At 40.9% G+C, this 14,247-nt stretch overlaps 1 protein-coding gene across 23 annotated transcripts in view; it reads left to right on the top strand.

Annotated features, from left to right (window-relative positions):
- The window catches only part of IKZF2 (IKAROS family zinc finger 2), a 116,202-nt gene extending 104,307 nt beyond the window's left edge, over positions 1 to 11,895 (top strand). For all 23 annotated transcript variants that reach the window (XM_066999156.1, XM_066999152.1, XM_066999157.1 and 20 more), the window contains one exon: positions 1,957 to 11,895. In XM_066999156.1, coding sequence (XP_066855257.1) covers positions 1,957 to 2,681 — 725 coding nt within the window. In that variant the 3' untranslated portion in view covers positions 2,682 to 11,895. The remainder of the gene's footprint in view (positions 1 to 1,956) is intronic.
- The last annotated feature ends 2,352 nt before the right edge of the window (positions 11,896 to 14,247 follow it).

Below are 14,247 nucleotides of genomic sequence, written 5' to 3'. Positions count from 1 at the left end.
AAAGGGGATGTTTGATTACAGGAATCATCCTTAAGTCACATTAGATAACAAAGGCCATCACTGCAATACTGGCTGGTTGTTCCTTCCCTATTTTTCTCCAAATGTCTAATGTGCAACAAAGGAACGGTTTTCTATGTTATGCTTGCTTTCAGTGAGCTATAAGTGTAACACAGCTGGCTGTAGGGAAATGTAATGAGATATACAAACATGGTCCCTAATCAGAAGCACATGAACAGTGCTGCCAAAGAGTAGGAATATTCACGTGCCTCACTTTAAACTTGCATTTAATTACCTTGCTAATCAGGGCTAAGTTCCCAAGCAAAAGCGATGCATCATCTCCAAGGATAACCTGATTGTTCAATGGGTAATGTGAAATTATTTCCCTCTTCATGCATCACTTTAAGATAAGCCATACTAAATGGGATGAATTATTATAGTCAAAACTAAAATGCTGAATGATAGCTATGTTGAAATGTACTAATGCTATTTGGAAGAGATTTGGGATTACAGTTCTGTTTCTTTCTTATGTTGGTTTATACACATTTTGTTCCAAGCAATTTTGGCAAAAGGTAACACAAGATTTTTGAGTTTTTAATGCTTGGATAGCCAAACCAGTCGTATGTAGTGACTCCCTGAATTGATTAGCTTACACTATTGAAGAAAAGTGTGCTTTTATGTTCTGGGGCACCAAAAAGTAACAAAGGCAGTGAAAACCCACCAAAATTATTTATCAGACTTGTAAAATCAGTTTCAAAAATTAACTCTTAACAACTAACTAATATTAATGCGTGAACATGTGTGTGTGTATATCTTTTATGCATACAGTAAGCATATAATCTTTTATATTTAGTTAAGAAGAGCTGTTAAATGAACTTTCCTTGTACTAACTAACACACTAAAGCCGTCACTGGAAAAGCAGTGCTGCTAAGCTGAGCCCTGATGTAAGTAGCTGTGGTTTTGTAACTTCAGAGGAGATCAGCCATACACAACGTGCCCTGTGACTAGCATAATTTACCAGTTTGTGGTTCTGGTTTCGTGTATCTGTAATGCCATTGATTTTAAAAGGCTACAAAGATTTAAATTTGGATTCACATAGTAATGAATCAGCCAGCTTTCATCATCATTATATATTTGTTTGTCCTATGTCAATGAAAGATGCTTTTGCCTTTTACTAAATGAAACTTAGCTGTACATGTGGTTTCTCTATTCTGCTTTCCTGCCTAGACAGCCACTTGAAGGTTGTTTTTTTTTTGTCCTTTTCTTCAGCACAAAATGCTGGGGAAGGCTTTGTTTCTTGTTTTGAGGGGATGAGCTGCAAAAATGCTTTACCCTGAACACAAGATATCAGGTGATCCAATTATTTGCTGCATTCTGTCGTCAAGTGTAGTCACATTTTAATTTTTTTTCTGTTGGGTGAAGGATTTACATAATTGTGGCTCTAAAGGTGTTAGGTCCCCACCTTACCAGCCCTCTGTAGCGGTTGCTTAAACTTCTGATTACGCAGCCCTGATGTCAGGTAGGTATGAGACACTGTAGAGTTGGGGGGGACAGGTGGTACTGCCTCCTTTAATTTGGGGAGAGTATGTCTTAAGGTATCAACTGGTAAAGCTTCACTGACTTCAGCATTACAATCCCATTTTCTCCCTGTTCACATGTGTTTTCTGACTGGAAGTGTGGGCACAGGGAGGCCAACTGGAAGGTTTGGAAACGGTCTGGAGGTCACTGCAGCTGCTTGCTTCACCCATAATAATAATAAAGCTGTAGGTGATGGTGCTGTTTTACCCATCTCAAGACAGAAACTTTGTACAAGCTCTGTTAACAAGGAGGAGGCAAATTTTGGGCTCTGGAATGAATTCCACTTCAAGCCAGGTGTTTCTGTCCCTCTCCACCCCTTGTACAGTAAAACTGTGGAGCAATTGCATTGATGTTTCTCACTGATTTGCTCTTGTCCCTTAGGTGAAAAGCTCATGAGATATGGCTATCCAGATATACACTTTGATATGAACCTACCCTATGAGAAGGAGGCTGAGCTGATGCAGTCTCACATGATGGACCAAGCCATCAACAATGCAATCACCTACCTTGGAGCTGAGGCACTTCACCCCCTGATGCAGCACACACCAAGCACAATTGCAGAGGTGGCCCCGGTCATCAGCTCAGCTTACGCTCAGGTCTATCATCCGAACAGGATAGAAAGGCCCATTAGCAGGGAAACAGCTGACAGTCACGAGAACAACATGGATGGCCCGATCTCCCTCATCAGACCAAAGAGTCGAACCCAGGATAGAGAGGGCTCCCCCAGCAATAGCTGCCTGGATTCTACTGACTCAGAGAGCAGCCACGAAGACCGCCAGTCCTACCAAGGAAACTCTGCCTTAAATCCCAAGAGGAAGCCAAGCCCGGCTTATATGAAGGAGGACGCCAAGGCTTTGGATGCCACAAAAGCTTCTAAGGGCTCTTTAAAGGATATCTACAAGGTCATCAATGGAGAAGGGGAGCAGATTAGGGCTTTCAAATGTGAGCACTGTCGCGTTCTTTTCCTGGACCATGTCATGTATACCATCCACATGGGCTGCCACGGCTACCGGGACCCGCTAGAGTGCAACATCTGTGGCTACCGAAGCCAGGACCGCTATGAGTTCTCGTCGCACATTGTCCGAGGGGAGCACACATTCCACTAGGCCTTCTCATCCAAAGGGGACTCTTATGAAGTAGAAGAACTGCACATGAAGAAATACTGCACTTACAATCCCACTTTTCCTCAGACATTGATGCGCCTATTTTGTTATTGTTGCTGTTGTTGTTGTTGCTGTTGTTTAATTATTATTATTAACCTTATTTTTTTTTTTGTGGACCCAACCTCATTTGCTCTGCCCAGCTTAAGAATGGAAAGAAGGAAGGGAAGGGATAAAAGAAGGGTTTGTTGTTGCTGTCACTTTTTGGTGAGTGACCTGACTTGCTTTCTGTGGGAGTTGAAAGGCAGTCTGTTTCTGTCTCAATCAGCTGTATATCGTGTCCTATTTTGGGATGTTGCTCAACCCTGCTAGGTGCTTTAAAGTCATGATGAGTTGCCGCTCATTTATAATTTCAGACAAATAGGTAGAAACATTTCAGAGGAGAGCCTTTTTCAAATGTGCAGATACGGTGGGGGGTTCTGGTGGTTGGAGAAGACTGGGGGATCTTTATTCTACAGAACGAACAATTAGGTTTAAAGCAAAACTGTTTAGGGATTTAGGAGCACGAATCAAAGTCAATATTCTTTTCAAAATTACTTTCTAGGGTGAGCTGCTTTTCTGGGTTCAGTGTGTATTGCCCCTCTAGAAGGTAAAGAAAAAAGAAAAAAAAAAAAAAGAAATGTATGTCTTAACACTGTACCACATAACAGCAGTTTAGTTTCATAAGTCCTGAGGGCCTTCTGTGGTAAGTCTGAGGCTCTGTACTTTTATTTTCCTTAACTTATGAAGCACCTTTTTTAGAATTGTTGATTTGCCATTACTCCATGCCTATGTGTTGACTCACTGGCTTCTTAGAGACCCTTGGGAGCCTTACATATTTAGTTGCACCCTATGGTTTAAGAAATATCATTTGCAAATAACATTTAAACTTGCTTCTAGGACAGTAAGTGGCCTAGGAGTGGGCGAGAGAGTCTGTAGTTTACTCAAGAGGTTCTGCTGCTCTTCTAAAATAATTTTGTTTTAAAATTACAGATTTTAAAATGACAAAAGTACTGGTAGCAAAGTGTTCTTTAAATATAATTATATATCTATATATACCTATATAAATACTTTCTCATTCTATTATCACAGTGTTAACCTCTTGGCAACAGCCTAAACTTGAGACTTGCAGCTGAGAAAACGCTAGGAGCCAGATCATCAGCCAGCATTAATCCTCTTAGCTCCATTGAATTTAATGGAACTAACCCAACTATTTCAGCTACGTCAAGATCTGAGCCTCGATCGTTTTTTTTCTCTTGTTGACATCTTATTAACTGAAACTGTGATTTCCCTTTGTTTTCTTGTCATCAATTCTTCTTTAATTTAGGGGTGAAAGTGCAGGTTTTGCTAGATAGTCTTTAGGTTTTGCTAGATAGCTCCTGGAGAGCCAGTCCACAAGCCTTGCAAACAAACAGATCTCATGAACTTCCCTACTTCTTTAGAAGTTGATGCATGGAGATATGCAGGTGCTGTGCTTTTGATTTCAATTCACATACTTCATTTTTATTCATAATTTATTAATTTCAATGTAGAAAAAACAGAGAAACAAACTCCAGAGCAATTCCTTGAGCTACAGACTGGACAAGGGAAAAAAGAAAGAAAGAAAAACCACCTATCTGTTTTGTTTCCTTTCTTTCTCTCCCAAAAAGTAGCAAAGCAAGCAACCACCCAAGCTGCAGGTTGCAGCAGTAAAAACTGGGCTTAAACCTATGTGACAGATTGCCATTGCAACCCAACTGTTTGTACCAATCACAATTGAAATGTTGTTGTTTGGCAACAAGAGCGCAGCTTGAGAATGGAAAGAAATGCATGGGTTTAACCCCCTCAGTGCAAGCGGTCCCCATGCACTTGGCGAGACCTTTTCCAACGTATGAAGTTACTAAAGTATAAAAGAAGAGAGCAAGATCAGGCCATAATGAGTTCCCATCTGCTCGCTTCAATCTGCATACACTATGCATATGCCAGTTTGCTGTTTGTTTTGAGGGTACTGGGTTTTTTTCTTCTCTTCCTAGACCTGGAGCGTTTGAAAGTAAGGAGCTGAGTGGTATCGATTGAAATCTTTTTATGGTGACATTCTTGGCAGCTAGAACCTGTGTTTAGAAAGGATACAGTAGATCATGGCCAGATTACCTGATGACTGCTTCCCAGCACTGAAATGCTATTAAGTAGGAGCTGGTAAAGTCTTGCAGTAGCCTATTAATTATAATACAATATGGAGAGAAATGTCATCTTGTGTAATGTGAGAGCTATCAAGGCTGGGAATATACGGGCTTTGGAGAGACAGATTTAAAGATCTATTCCCAACATTGTTCTTAATGTCGTTGGGTTCCTCCCCCTCCTTCTTTCTTCTTTCTAACGCAGAGGAACCTCAGGCAAACTAATCTCCAGCCCTTTCTCGTTTTCTTGCACTTGGTGTAACCGAAGGAGATTGTGCAGGAGAAAAAGGGGTACATGCTGGAGGGCATCACTTAGGTTTTGTATGGCTGATTGTCTAGAGCTAGGAAGGTTGGCTTAGGAGGTGGCTGGCTGCGTTCTGCATCATCCTAGTTGGAAATCAAGAAAAAGGGGGTTACTTTTACAGCATGTCACAAAACAAGGGTTGGGGAGGGGGAAGGTGGTTGCGACGTCTTCTGAGGCAGCAAGGGTTTTCTAGGAACAATGTGCAAAGGGGAAAGGAGCTGGGCTTGAAGGTCACTAGGCTTGCATGGGACTCCAGAGTGCAAGAGGAAAGGGTGGCCAAGAATCACTTTCAGTCTTGGGGGGATAACAGTCCATTCTTCCCTCTGGTCAATGGAGAGAACAGGCTTTGGTTTCTTGGTCTTGGAATGGCTAGCACTAGGGAGCAAGTGTTTAAAAAAAAAAAAAAAAAAAGCCTATGTATGGAAAACCAGAGGAACAGGGAAAGGAGGAGCATCATTTGTGTATCCACAAATAAGTTGTCTGTGATTATACCCACAGTTTGTGAGTGTGCACTTTCAGTCGCTGATGATTCATTGATACCTCCTGCAGTGTACATGCTGGAGATGTTTAAAAGATGAGACAGGGAGGCTTGGTGGTTTTGTAGCTGGCTTCAGTCAAGCCTAACTTCTTGTTCCAATAGCAGCACTCAAGATCAGTTTGTGAGCAGTGCCCTGTCCTGATACCACAGAACTAGAGGATGGGAGAGACAGTGAGAAGGGCACTCACTGTTACTTTCGAAAACCTGTATTTTTTAGAGAGCAAGAAGCTGAATGGTTGCATTAATTTCTATTATGAGTGTGGTTTTCTTAGGGCTCACTGAATTTTTTCATCCTAGAACTAGGGAAGGAAGAAAGACTAAATTCCAATTGAAGTTTTGAACCAAATTTTTGACTAGTATTTATTTTTAACGTTGAGTTCCCACTTGGCATTTTTGTTGGGAGAGAGTAGGAAAAAAGGCAGTCCCCAGTTCTTCAAAATCAGATGCCTAGTTGATCTAGGGAAAATTAATAGAGTTTTGTATACATCACTTTGCCCCTACATGGGCACGTGCAAATTTGGGGCCTTTGAGTTGGTGTTTTTTTGTTGTTTGTTTGTTTGTTTGTTTTTGTTTCTTGCTCGTTCTCTGCACTTATCTAAGAAAAGCTCTTGAGTTTTGTCAAATCCATTAGTCAAAGTGTACTAGGAATTTGAGTAGATAAGCCTTGGCCTGCAGATCCATTTGTTCTAAGTATTTGGTGTTTGAAATCAAACCTGGCTGATTTTTACTGGACTCTCTTGAAATTCTTGGAATTGGGTTTCCAGTTAAAAAAAAGCATTTGCAAATTTAGAATTGGCTTTCTGCAAACATTCCCCATTTTCATTATAAAAAAAAAAAAAGCCATTTCTGCAAACATCCCTGCCAGTAAACCCTTTCACTTCTTTTTACATCCAAAATGGCAAGATTCTGACTCAATTTAGGGTAGTACATGCCTATTAATTTAAATAGAAGTGTGCCTGCTTATTCTCTTCTTGATATGATCCATGTTCTTGGAGCAAAGGGCATTATCTATATATCTGCTGTTATGGCCAATGAATTTTACAGCCACCTTTCTTTGCAGTCAGTTAGGAGTGCACATCAAAATATATAGCATTTTTCAGGAAAGCCAGCTCTTTACTCAGTAACCTATGAGATTAAAACAATTTTATTCTCCTTAAAAAGTGCTTCCATCTATGAAGTGATGTGAAAGGTGTCTAGGCATTAACCTCCATTGGTTTGTATTAGAGGGAAAGAATCTAAATCTGTAAATTGGCCTTTTTTTTTTGTGGTAGTAGTTTCTACAGTCTGAGAGGACAGCTTACATAATAGCCACGTGGAAATAAAGTGTATTTACTTAAAAGTGAAGAAATTCTCAATTTTAAAGCGTTTCAAAATTTCTGTGTTTACAAGGAAGGGCCTTCTTAAATTGCAGCTGTCAGGCAGAGGAGGAGGCCATGAATTCAACCAAACCCTTCAAAACTGATCTTTAATAGGACATTATTACTGTTGTCTGGGTCCTGAGCTGTGTTTTTTTTTTTTTCATACTTGAGAATACATTGAAAGAAGCCAGAAAACAATCTTTCCTCCTGAGAGAAACTTTGGAGACAATTTAGGGAAAGGTACATATTTCAGCCAAGGACAGGAGCAGCAGTAATACGGTTCCTGCACTAGATGATATTCCTTTACTTAACTGTTTCTGTGCATTATATTATAATGAGGGAGAAGGGAGTCTGCACTGTTACCTGAATCACCTAAATTCAACTTGAGGTTTTTAGGAAAAGTGTGATGAAATTGGCTTTGGCGCTAAAAATGTGCATCTTAGCTTGGCTTAGTGTCCTTTCAAAACAAAGGTGGATGGTAGTGATGGCGTGCGGTCTAGAGCAGCTGGAGATTTTGAGAAAGTATATTTATATATATGGTATCGTATAATTAGATATATGCTTTATTGTATATGTGCCTTTTTCTAATGCATTTTGAAAGTTCATGATGTCATTCGTGATATCTTGCCCTGCCCTTTCAGAATGCATGACAAAAACCAACCCAAAGTAAAAATCCCTTCTCGTACGACGTGGCAAGGCAGATCCCGGTCCCCCTCTGCGCCCGTTTTTGCAGCTCAGCCGGGAGGGAAGGCTGTCTTAGTATTTAGCTATGAGATTTCCTGCTGAAAGCTGGCGTTAGGAATGGGAAGGGCTGTCATTGCCCTAGCGAAGTGCATTCCAGCCAGAGCTGGTCTCGGCGCTGGTCCCAACCAACGCAGCATTGGACTTTGCTTGACTGTGACGCCGCCTGAATCATTGACATGGAGCAAAGAGAAACCCGCCGGGGGGTGATGTTATGGGGCATGTTCACCAATGAGGCTGGGGCGAGCTCGTTCTCCTCTGTGGGGCTTTATTAGCTGGCACACTTGGGTGAAAAGTGCAGTATTGTTTTGGTACTTTCCTGGCAGGCTGGTGACCTACTTTCAGGTCTGGTTATTTACCCTGCACGGGTGCAGCATCTGAGGGTGCAGGCAGGGGAGGAGGTCAGGTCCCCAGCACATCTCCCACGGGGTCCAAGCCACCCACCATCCCTCTGTGCTTGGGGCCACGGTGGCCACAGTGAGGACATGGGAGCAGGAACAAGGAATTAGGCAGAGAGGAGGCAGAGTTTGCTTCACAGCAAATGTATTCCCATTCATCCCATTAAGAATTGTGCTGAAGGATAGACCAAGAACATTACTGTTTTCTATTCTAGGCTCAAACAACATTCCTAGTTACTCCAGTTCACTTCCAGCCCTCGGAAAGGTGGTTACTGGTCTTCTCACTTGGATCCTTGTCTGGGAGTACAGCTGTCCATGCACCCCCCTGCTCTAAAAAGTTTAGATAAAAATCATGGGACTTCATTGATCGGAGGACAGCAGCAACCATTTCAGCAAAGATGTACACTGCTGTAGTAAATCCCAATATTATTTACAATTAAAAAAAAATACTGTGGTGTATTCACTAACAGTACATGAAGTATTTTACAGAGTGAATGATGATGAAGTTAATCAGATCATGTCTTGAGGGTGTTGTGTTATGTGTTCTCCACTGGGAGAAGGGCAGCAGCTTGACCCAAAGCTTGCCGAAGACGGCCGACGTTTCCTTCCAGCAGCAGCCATTTGTCTCAGCCCACTGCGCCGCAGCCCGAGGAAGTATAGGAGCACGCCATGAGCCCCATGTCATCCCTTTGATTCAATTTGGAAATGCATGGGAGCTTTACCATTAACCATGTGCTTAATTTGTTAAATCAGGGCCTTACTTGCTCCTTGGTACAGCATGGCAAGGTCCATGGTTGATAGCACTCGGCAGTGGGGTTCGGCGGTGAGCATGAATTCACGTGCGTTGGTGTAGTAGCCTTAATCCCTCATGCTCGGCAGTACGCGCGTACCGGTAGCCTGTAGTCTGTATTATCCATCAAGGGTAAAATACAGGAGCCTCCTGCAAGGCAGAGGGGAGAGCATGACTCCACTGTTGGCACAAAGAGGCCAGTTTGCAGTAAATTGGGCCATTTAGTTTTACCTCAAGTGACATGGAATAAGAAAAGCTTCTTGAAGGGGTAGAGGTCACTGAATCCCCGACTATGCACTTACTGGGATTTGACATTGCTTACTGGAAATGGATGTTCACTTCTGAACACGCTGTAACGAGGGAAGGACTTCTGGTTATTTTTTGTAGTAGTTCAGATTCTGAAACTGTGATCAATTATTTGACTACTTGTCAAGTGTTCTCAGAGCTTGAACGTGTTCACTTCCTCTGTTATGTAGCAGTTTCCTCCGGTTTCCAATTGTTTTCTCTTTCTCCCCCCTTTTCCTTCTCTTAGCTTTAAGTCTGGGCCTGCTCTTATCTCCTGTAGCTTTGGGCTGTCTAGGTTTTTTTGTTTTTTGGGGGTTTTTTGTTCATTGGCTGTACAGTCTGTTTACATATTTTTGTACTCGAGTGTAGTTTTATATTAAAAACAGGAAAAAGAAAAAAAGTTCATTTGAGAAAAAATATTAAGGTACGTACTCTTTGTAACACTTTAAAGACCTAGGGTACCTTCAGAGATGACTCCACAGTGATGTAATTATAATACTGTATATTTGCCTTTTTAGTTGGTTTTATTTTCTGGTTGTATTTTTTTTTCCTAAAATGTATATCTTTTTATGAGAAACTGGAAACTTTTAATGCAAATGTTTAGAAAGATTTAAAAATTGTAAAGTTAAAAAAAAAAAAAAGTCATATAACTTTTTTTTCCTGTTGGAAGAAAATGCTTTAAAAAGTTTTACTACTGTTGTATTCCAGGGTGGGGGTTACTGACCCCAAATTTCCTTCGTATGCTTCATTCTTGGATCTTGCTTTCTAAAGATGCTCATTGCAGATATGGATGATTTGCTTATATTAGTTTAAAAAAAAAAAAAAAGACAAAACCACCTTTTGGGGTTATCTTTCTGTTCAAGTGCAATACTTTCCCTGACATCTTATTAATGTACAAGGGTTTACTTTTTCTTTCCTCAGTCAATACAAATCAGTGAAATGAAATTCTGTATCTTAAATACATTCAAAGATAAGCATCAAGTAACCGTGTAAATTAAGATTGACTGACAAAAGGTGAGAAACTGTAAGTTAAGGCTAAAGCCCAGACCTTAACTCTGGCTTTTATTTGACATTGAAACACATCCAGTGGTCTGAAATAAGGACAAATGTGTTCTTGCCTCTTCCTTCATTTTCTTTTATAATTGCAGCTTTCTTTTTTTTTCCTCTTAAATAAGCACTTAATATTGATGTTTTTTGAAAATAACAAAAAATAAAAAGATCGTTTGGTCTGATCCAAAACCCACTCAGTGGAGACTCTTGTGACTTTGATGATGGATTTTGGATTAGGCCTAAGCTCTTAGCTAGGGCAAAACTGCCATTTACTCTGATGGGAGAGATTTGCCTGCGTAAGAATTACAGGACTTGTGTCCTTTATCTACCTGAGAGACCAGAAAAGCTTCTTTAGAGTTGTCCTTGTCTTATATACGTTTAGATGGGACTTGTTTTACATATCATACATATTTATATATAGTGTATTTTTAATGACTTTTTTTTTCCACCCCAGTAGACTGAAACCGCTGTTCTGTAAATATGTATTTAGGTACGTAATAAAAATCCCGTTGAGATTCTTTAAAAGGCAGTTACTGCGCATGCACAGTAGCCACTTTTGTCTTCTAAATTTCTATTTAAGATATTCCTTTTTAATAACAGCAAAGGTGAGTAGACTATACCCCATTCTGACAGATTGCCAAAATAATTTCTCAGACTGGACTGTTTGAGTTCAAGTAGAAAAATGCATTCAGTGGGCGACTGTCGCAGTTGCCCGTGGGGTCACACTCTTAGGGCCAAATTCTGGCAATGTCCTGCAGGTTGTTGAGGTCCTCCCGCAAACGGGGACTGCACTGAAGCAGTGGGATCGTAGCAAAGCACGTGAGCTCTTGTGAGCACTATTTCAGGCTGTTGGGTCTTGACCCGTTTGTCAGCATCTTCGTGACTCATGCAGTGTTGCACTCTCCCCACTCTAGTGCCGAATTGGACATTGGTCGTTTTCTGGAGCAGGATAAGATTTGGTGAGTAATCTGGCAAATGAAAAAAAAAAAAAAAAAAGTTTTCCCCCAGGTTATGATTTTTAGTTCTGCAACAGATGTTCTGAACTCAAATTGAGGAATCTAGAAAAAAACAAAAATCCGAGTTTATTCCAAAACCATTGGAACATACTGTTAAATTGGAGTTCAGAAACAATCACAGTGGTGCATGTGAGCAACCCCAATGTAAACCTGCATCCCCCTGCTAAAGAGTTTTGCCGCTGTAGACTGAACTATGGGACTTGTTATTTTTTTCTCCTTAGCGTACATGCATACATATGGTTCCACATCTGTATGTGTGTACTCTGTACATGTGTGAGTGTTGTACAGCCATGTGAGAGTGTGAGTCTGTATGTGTGTATAAATAAAAAAGCTGCAGAAACTTTGTAATACTTTGTGAAAAGGATTATATTATAAAGGTTTGTACTGTCTTGAGTGCACAGCTACTGGAATAAATGTAGGGAATCTCAGGAACAAGCATATAATTTGTCCAAGAATTATTTCTTCTCAGAAGTGTAAGTGCAGTTTTTAATTCTGTATATTATTTAATATTTTACCAATAAAAATAAACTTCTGACATGAAAGGGTTTTCCATTCAAGCTTTCTGGAAACATTGGTGTATGCATACATTTTTCTTTCTTACAGCAGGAACCATGAGTGGTAATTTTGCACCTCGGAGGGATCACATTTCTACCTCGTAACAAATCCTATTAACTACCTAGAGAGGCTGAACGAGTTATGAGTTGGGGTTATGAGTATGCGTTAGGAGACTGAGGAATGGGGCCAAGATCCACTTTAGGAGTATGTTGAAACTTAGGATCTGTCCACCAGCTATAGCACATCAAGTTTTTCAGCGTGAGTTAGAGTAGTATTCCCTCTAAGGTGCTGTTACGTGAAATGGTGGCATCAGGTACCTGCCGTTTGGTCCGCCCTGTTTTTGAAACGAGTCAGTGGCCTGAGGTCCAGTTTGTGCTGGAAAGTGCTCAGATCACGTAGGCAATGACTTTGACCCCTTCCCTCAGCTTGGGTTTTTGGCTGAGTTCCCCTGTGTTGTGTCCAGGGGTGATCTTAGCCGTATGGATTTATGGGGTAGTTCACATTGCCCAACTCATACTTTCTTTCGTAACACAGCTATCAATCTGGTGGTGTTCATGGCTTAAAGGGGGGTGGGGGTGGGGGTGGGAACACTCCAGAATAAAAGGAAGATCTCATGAAGCTTCTTAAGTTGTGTTGTTTGTTTTAAGAATTGTAAATTCTTGGTTAAAGATTAACCAGCCTCTCCCCACTAATAAAAGTATTCATCATTGATGTGAGAATGGAAACTCCTTCAGATATCATCTGAATAAAACTTAATCTTCTTTTAAGTTGCTTGATGTATGTTTTTCCTGAGGAATGCCTCTGCTTGCCGGGCAGAAATTCCCGTTTTACTTCACTAGGGATTGCCAGCTCACTGGTTTTGCTTCAGAAAGACCCAAGATTCAGCTAACGTGACAGTCCAGTTATTTAAAGCATAGACAAGACATCAGGTCATGCTGTAAAATTTTAAGACTGAAAAGACGGACTTGACCCACTTGAGGTCCTGCCCTAAGACTTACTGCAGATGCTGGTGATCTTTTCCTTGACTTCAGACTCTTCAGAGAAGATTCAAAGTCAAGGAGGGGAACCGTAGGCAGAAGCTAAATGAGCCATAATTATTAGGGCTACCAAGTCATTCGTGGGAGTAAGATTCTGTGCATGGTCCAGGTACAAGTCGCATGAAGGTGTACCATTGCCTGTTTTGTACCATTTACCTGCCATTACCAAGCCTTAATTTGGTGTAGGTGAGGCAGTTTCAAAATATTTCATGGTTTTCTGTGTGTCGTCTTTACAGGCTCAAATGATGTAGTCATAGCAGGTCTTTTAACCTGCAGCATCACCCTCTGTTCATTGACTGGGTCAGCCTAGTAGTGAGGTAAGCAGCGTGTTTCTGACCCACGTGTCCAGCATGCTGGGATTAAGCTCAAATTCACCTTGTCACCAAGAGTTTTGACACGTGCCTTCTGCAGCTTTACTGAAACCAATATCATCTCCCTAGTTAATAAATATTATGTTCCTGTCTTTCACCTCGATAGCTCTAATATCTCCAGTTTTATACAGTACTTTCAAGAAATTACAGAAGCTCCATCTGAGGGCAAATTTGTGTTTTTAGAAATAGGTGAATCGAAGCTGGCTTTCTCCATCTCTGTGCCTGCATGTGAGATCCCAGCCCTACAGTGAATCATTCCCCGCTAAGACACCACGGCGCATCGAGCACAATGGTGTGCAGGAACGGCAGGCCCTACCAATTGCATTATGAAACTCACAATAATTGAGGGGCTAAAAATAATTTTTGCTCAGATTGCACTTTGAATGTGCTTGATTTTTTTTATTTTTTATTTTTAGTCAATCCTAATGCAGTTAGTCCTCAGTAAACTCAGCTCTACCCTACTGCCCTTCGGTGCTTATTTTTGTCTCTCCTGGTGCATCACATAAGCATGGCATAATTTCCAGCATGCAGTTATTAGTATTTATTCTTTTTTTCACAGCAGGGCACCTTAGGAGCCACAATGACTTCTGGATACGATGAAATGCAAGGTGAAAGGATTACTGTGTAAGTACTTCGGTTGCTTAAAATTTAAGGCTGAGAATGAAAGCTCTTTTCAAATGAATATATTTGTGAATTAATAGGCCTGTGTCCTATTAATTCCTGTTACAGAGATTATGGATGGAGTCTCAGAATACATTTCCCAGAGATTTCTGTTTGTAGAGGAATTTAGCCCTTCTAATGAGACGACATGAATGCTCAATATTATCTCATTATTTTTCATTAATCCATGCGCGCCAGCCCGCCTCCACACGCTGTAATTCCACGTTACCACCCGTGTTCACATTAAAATAGGAACAGATTATTCAAGACTCCC

This window comes from Anser cygnoides, chromosome 6, assembly GCF_040182565.1.
Source record: "Anser cygnoides isolate HZ-2024a breed goose chromosome 6, Taihu_goose_T2T_genome, whole genome shotgun sequence".
Classification (NCBI taxonomy): domain Eukaryota; kingdom Metazoa; phylum Chordata; class Aves; order Anseriformes; family Anatidae; genus Anser; species Anser cygnoides.
This window is presented reverse-complemented; position numbering and strand designations above follow the sequence as displayed.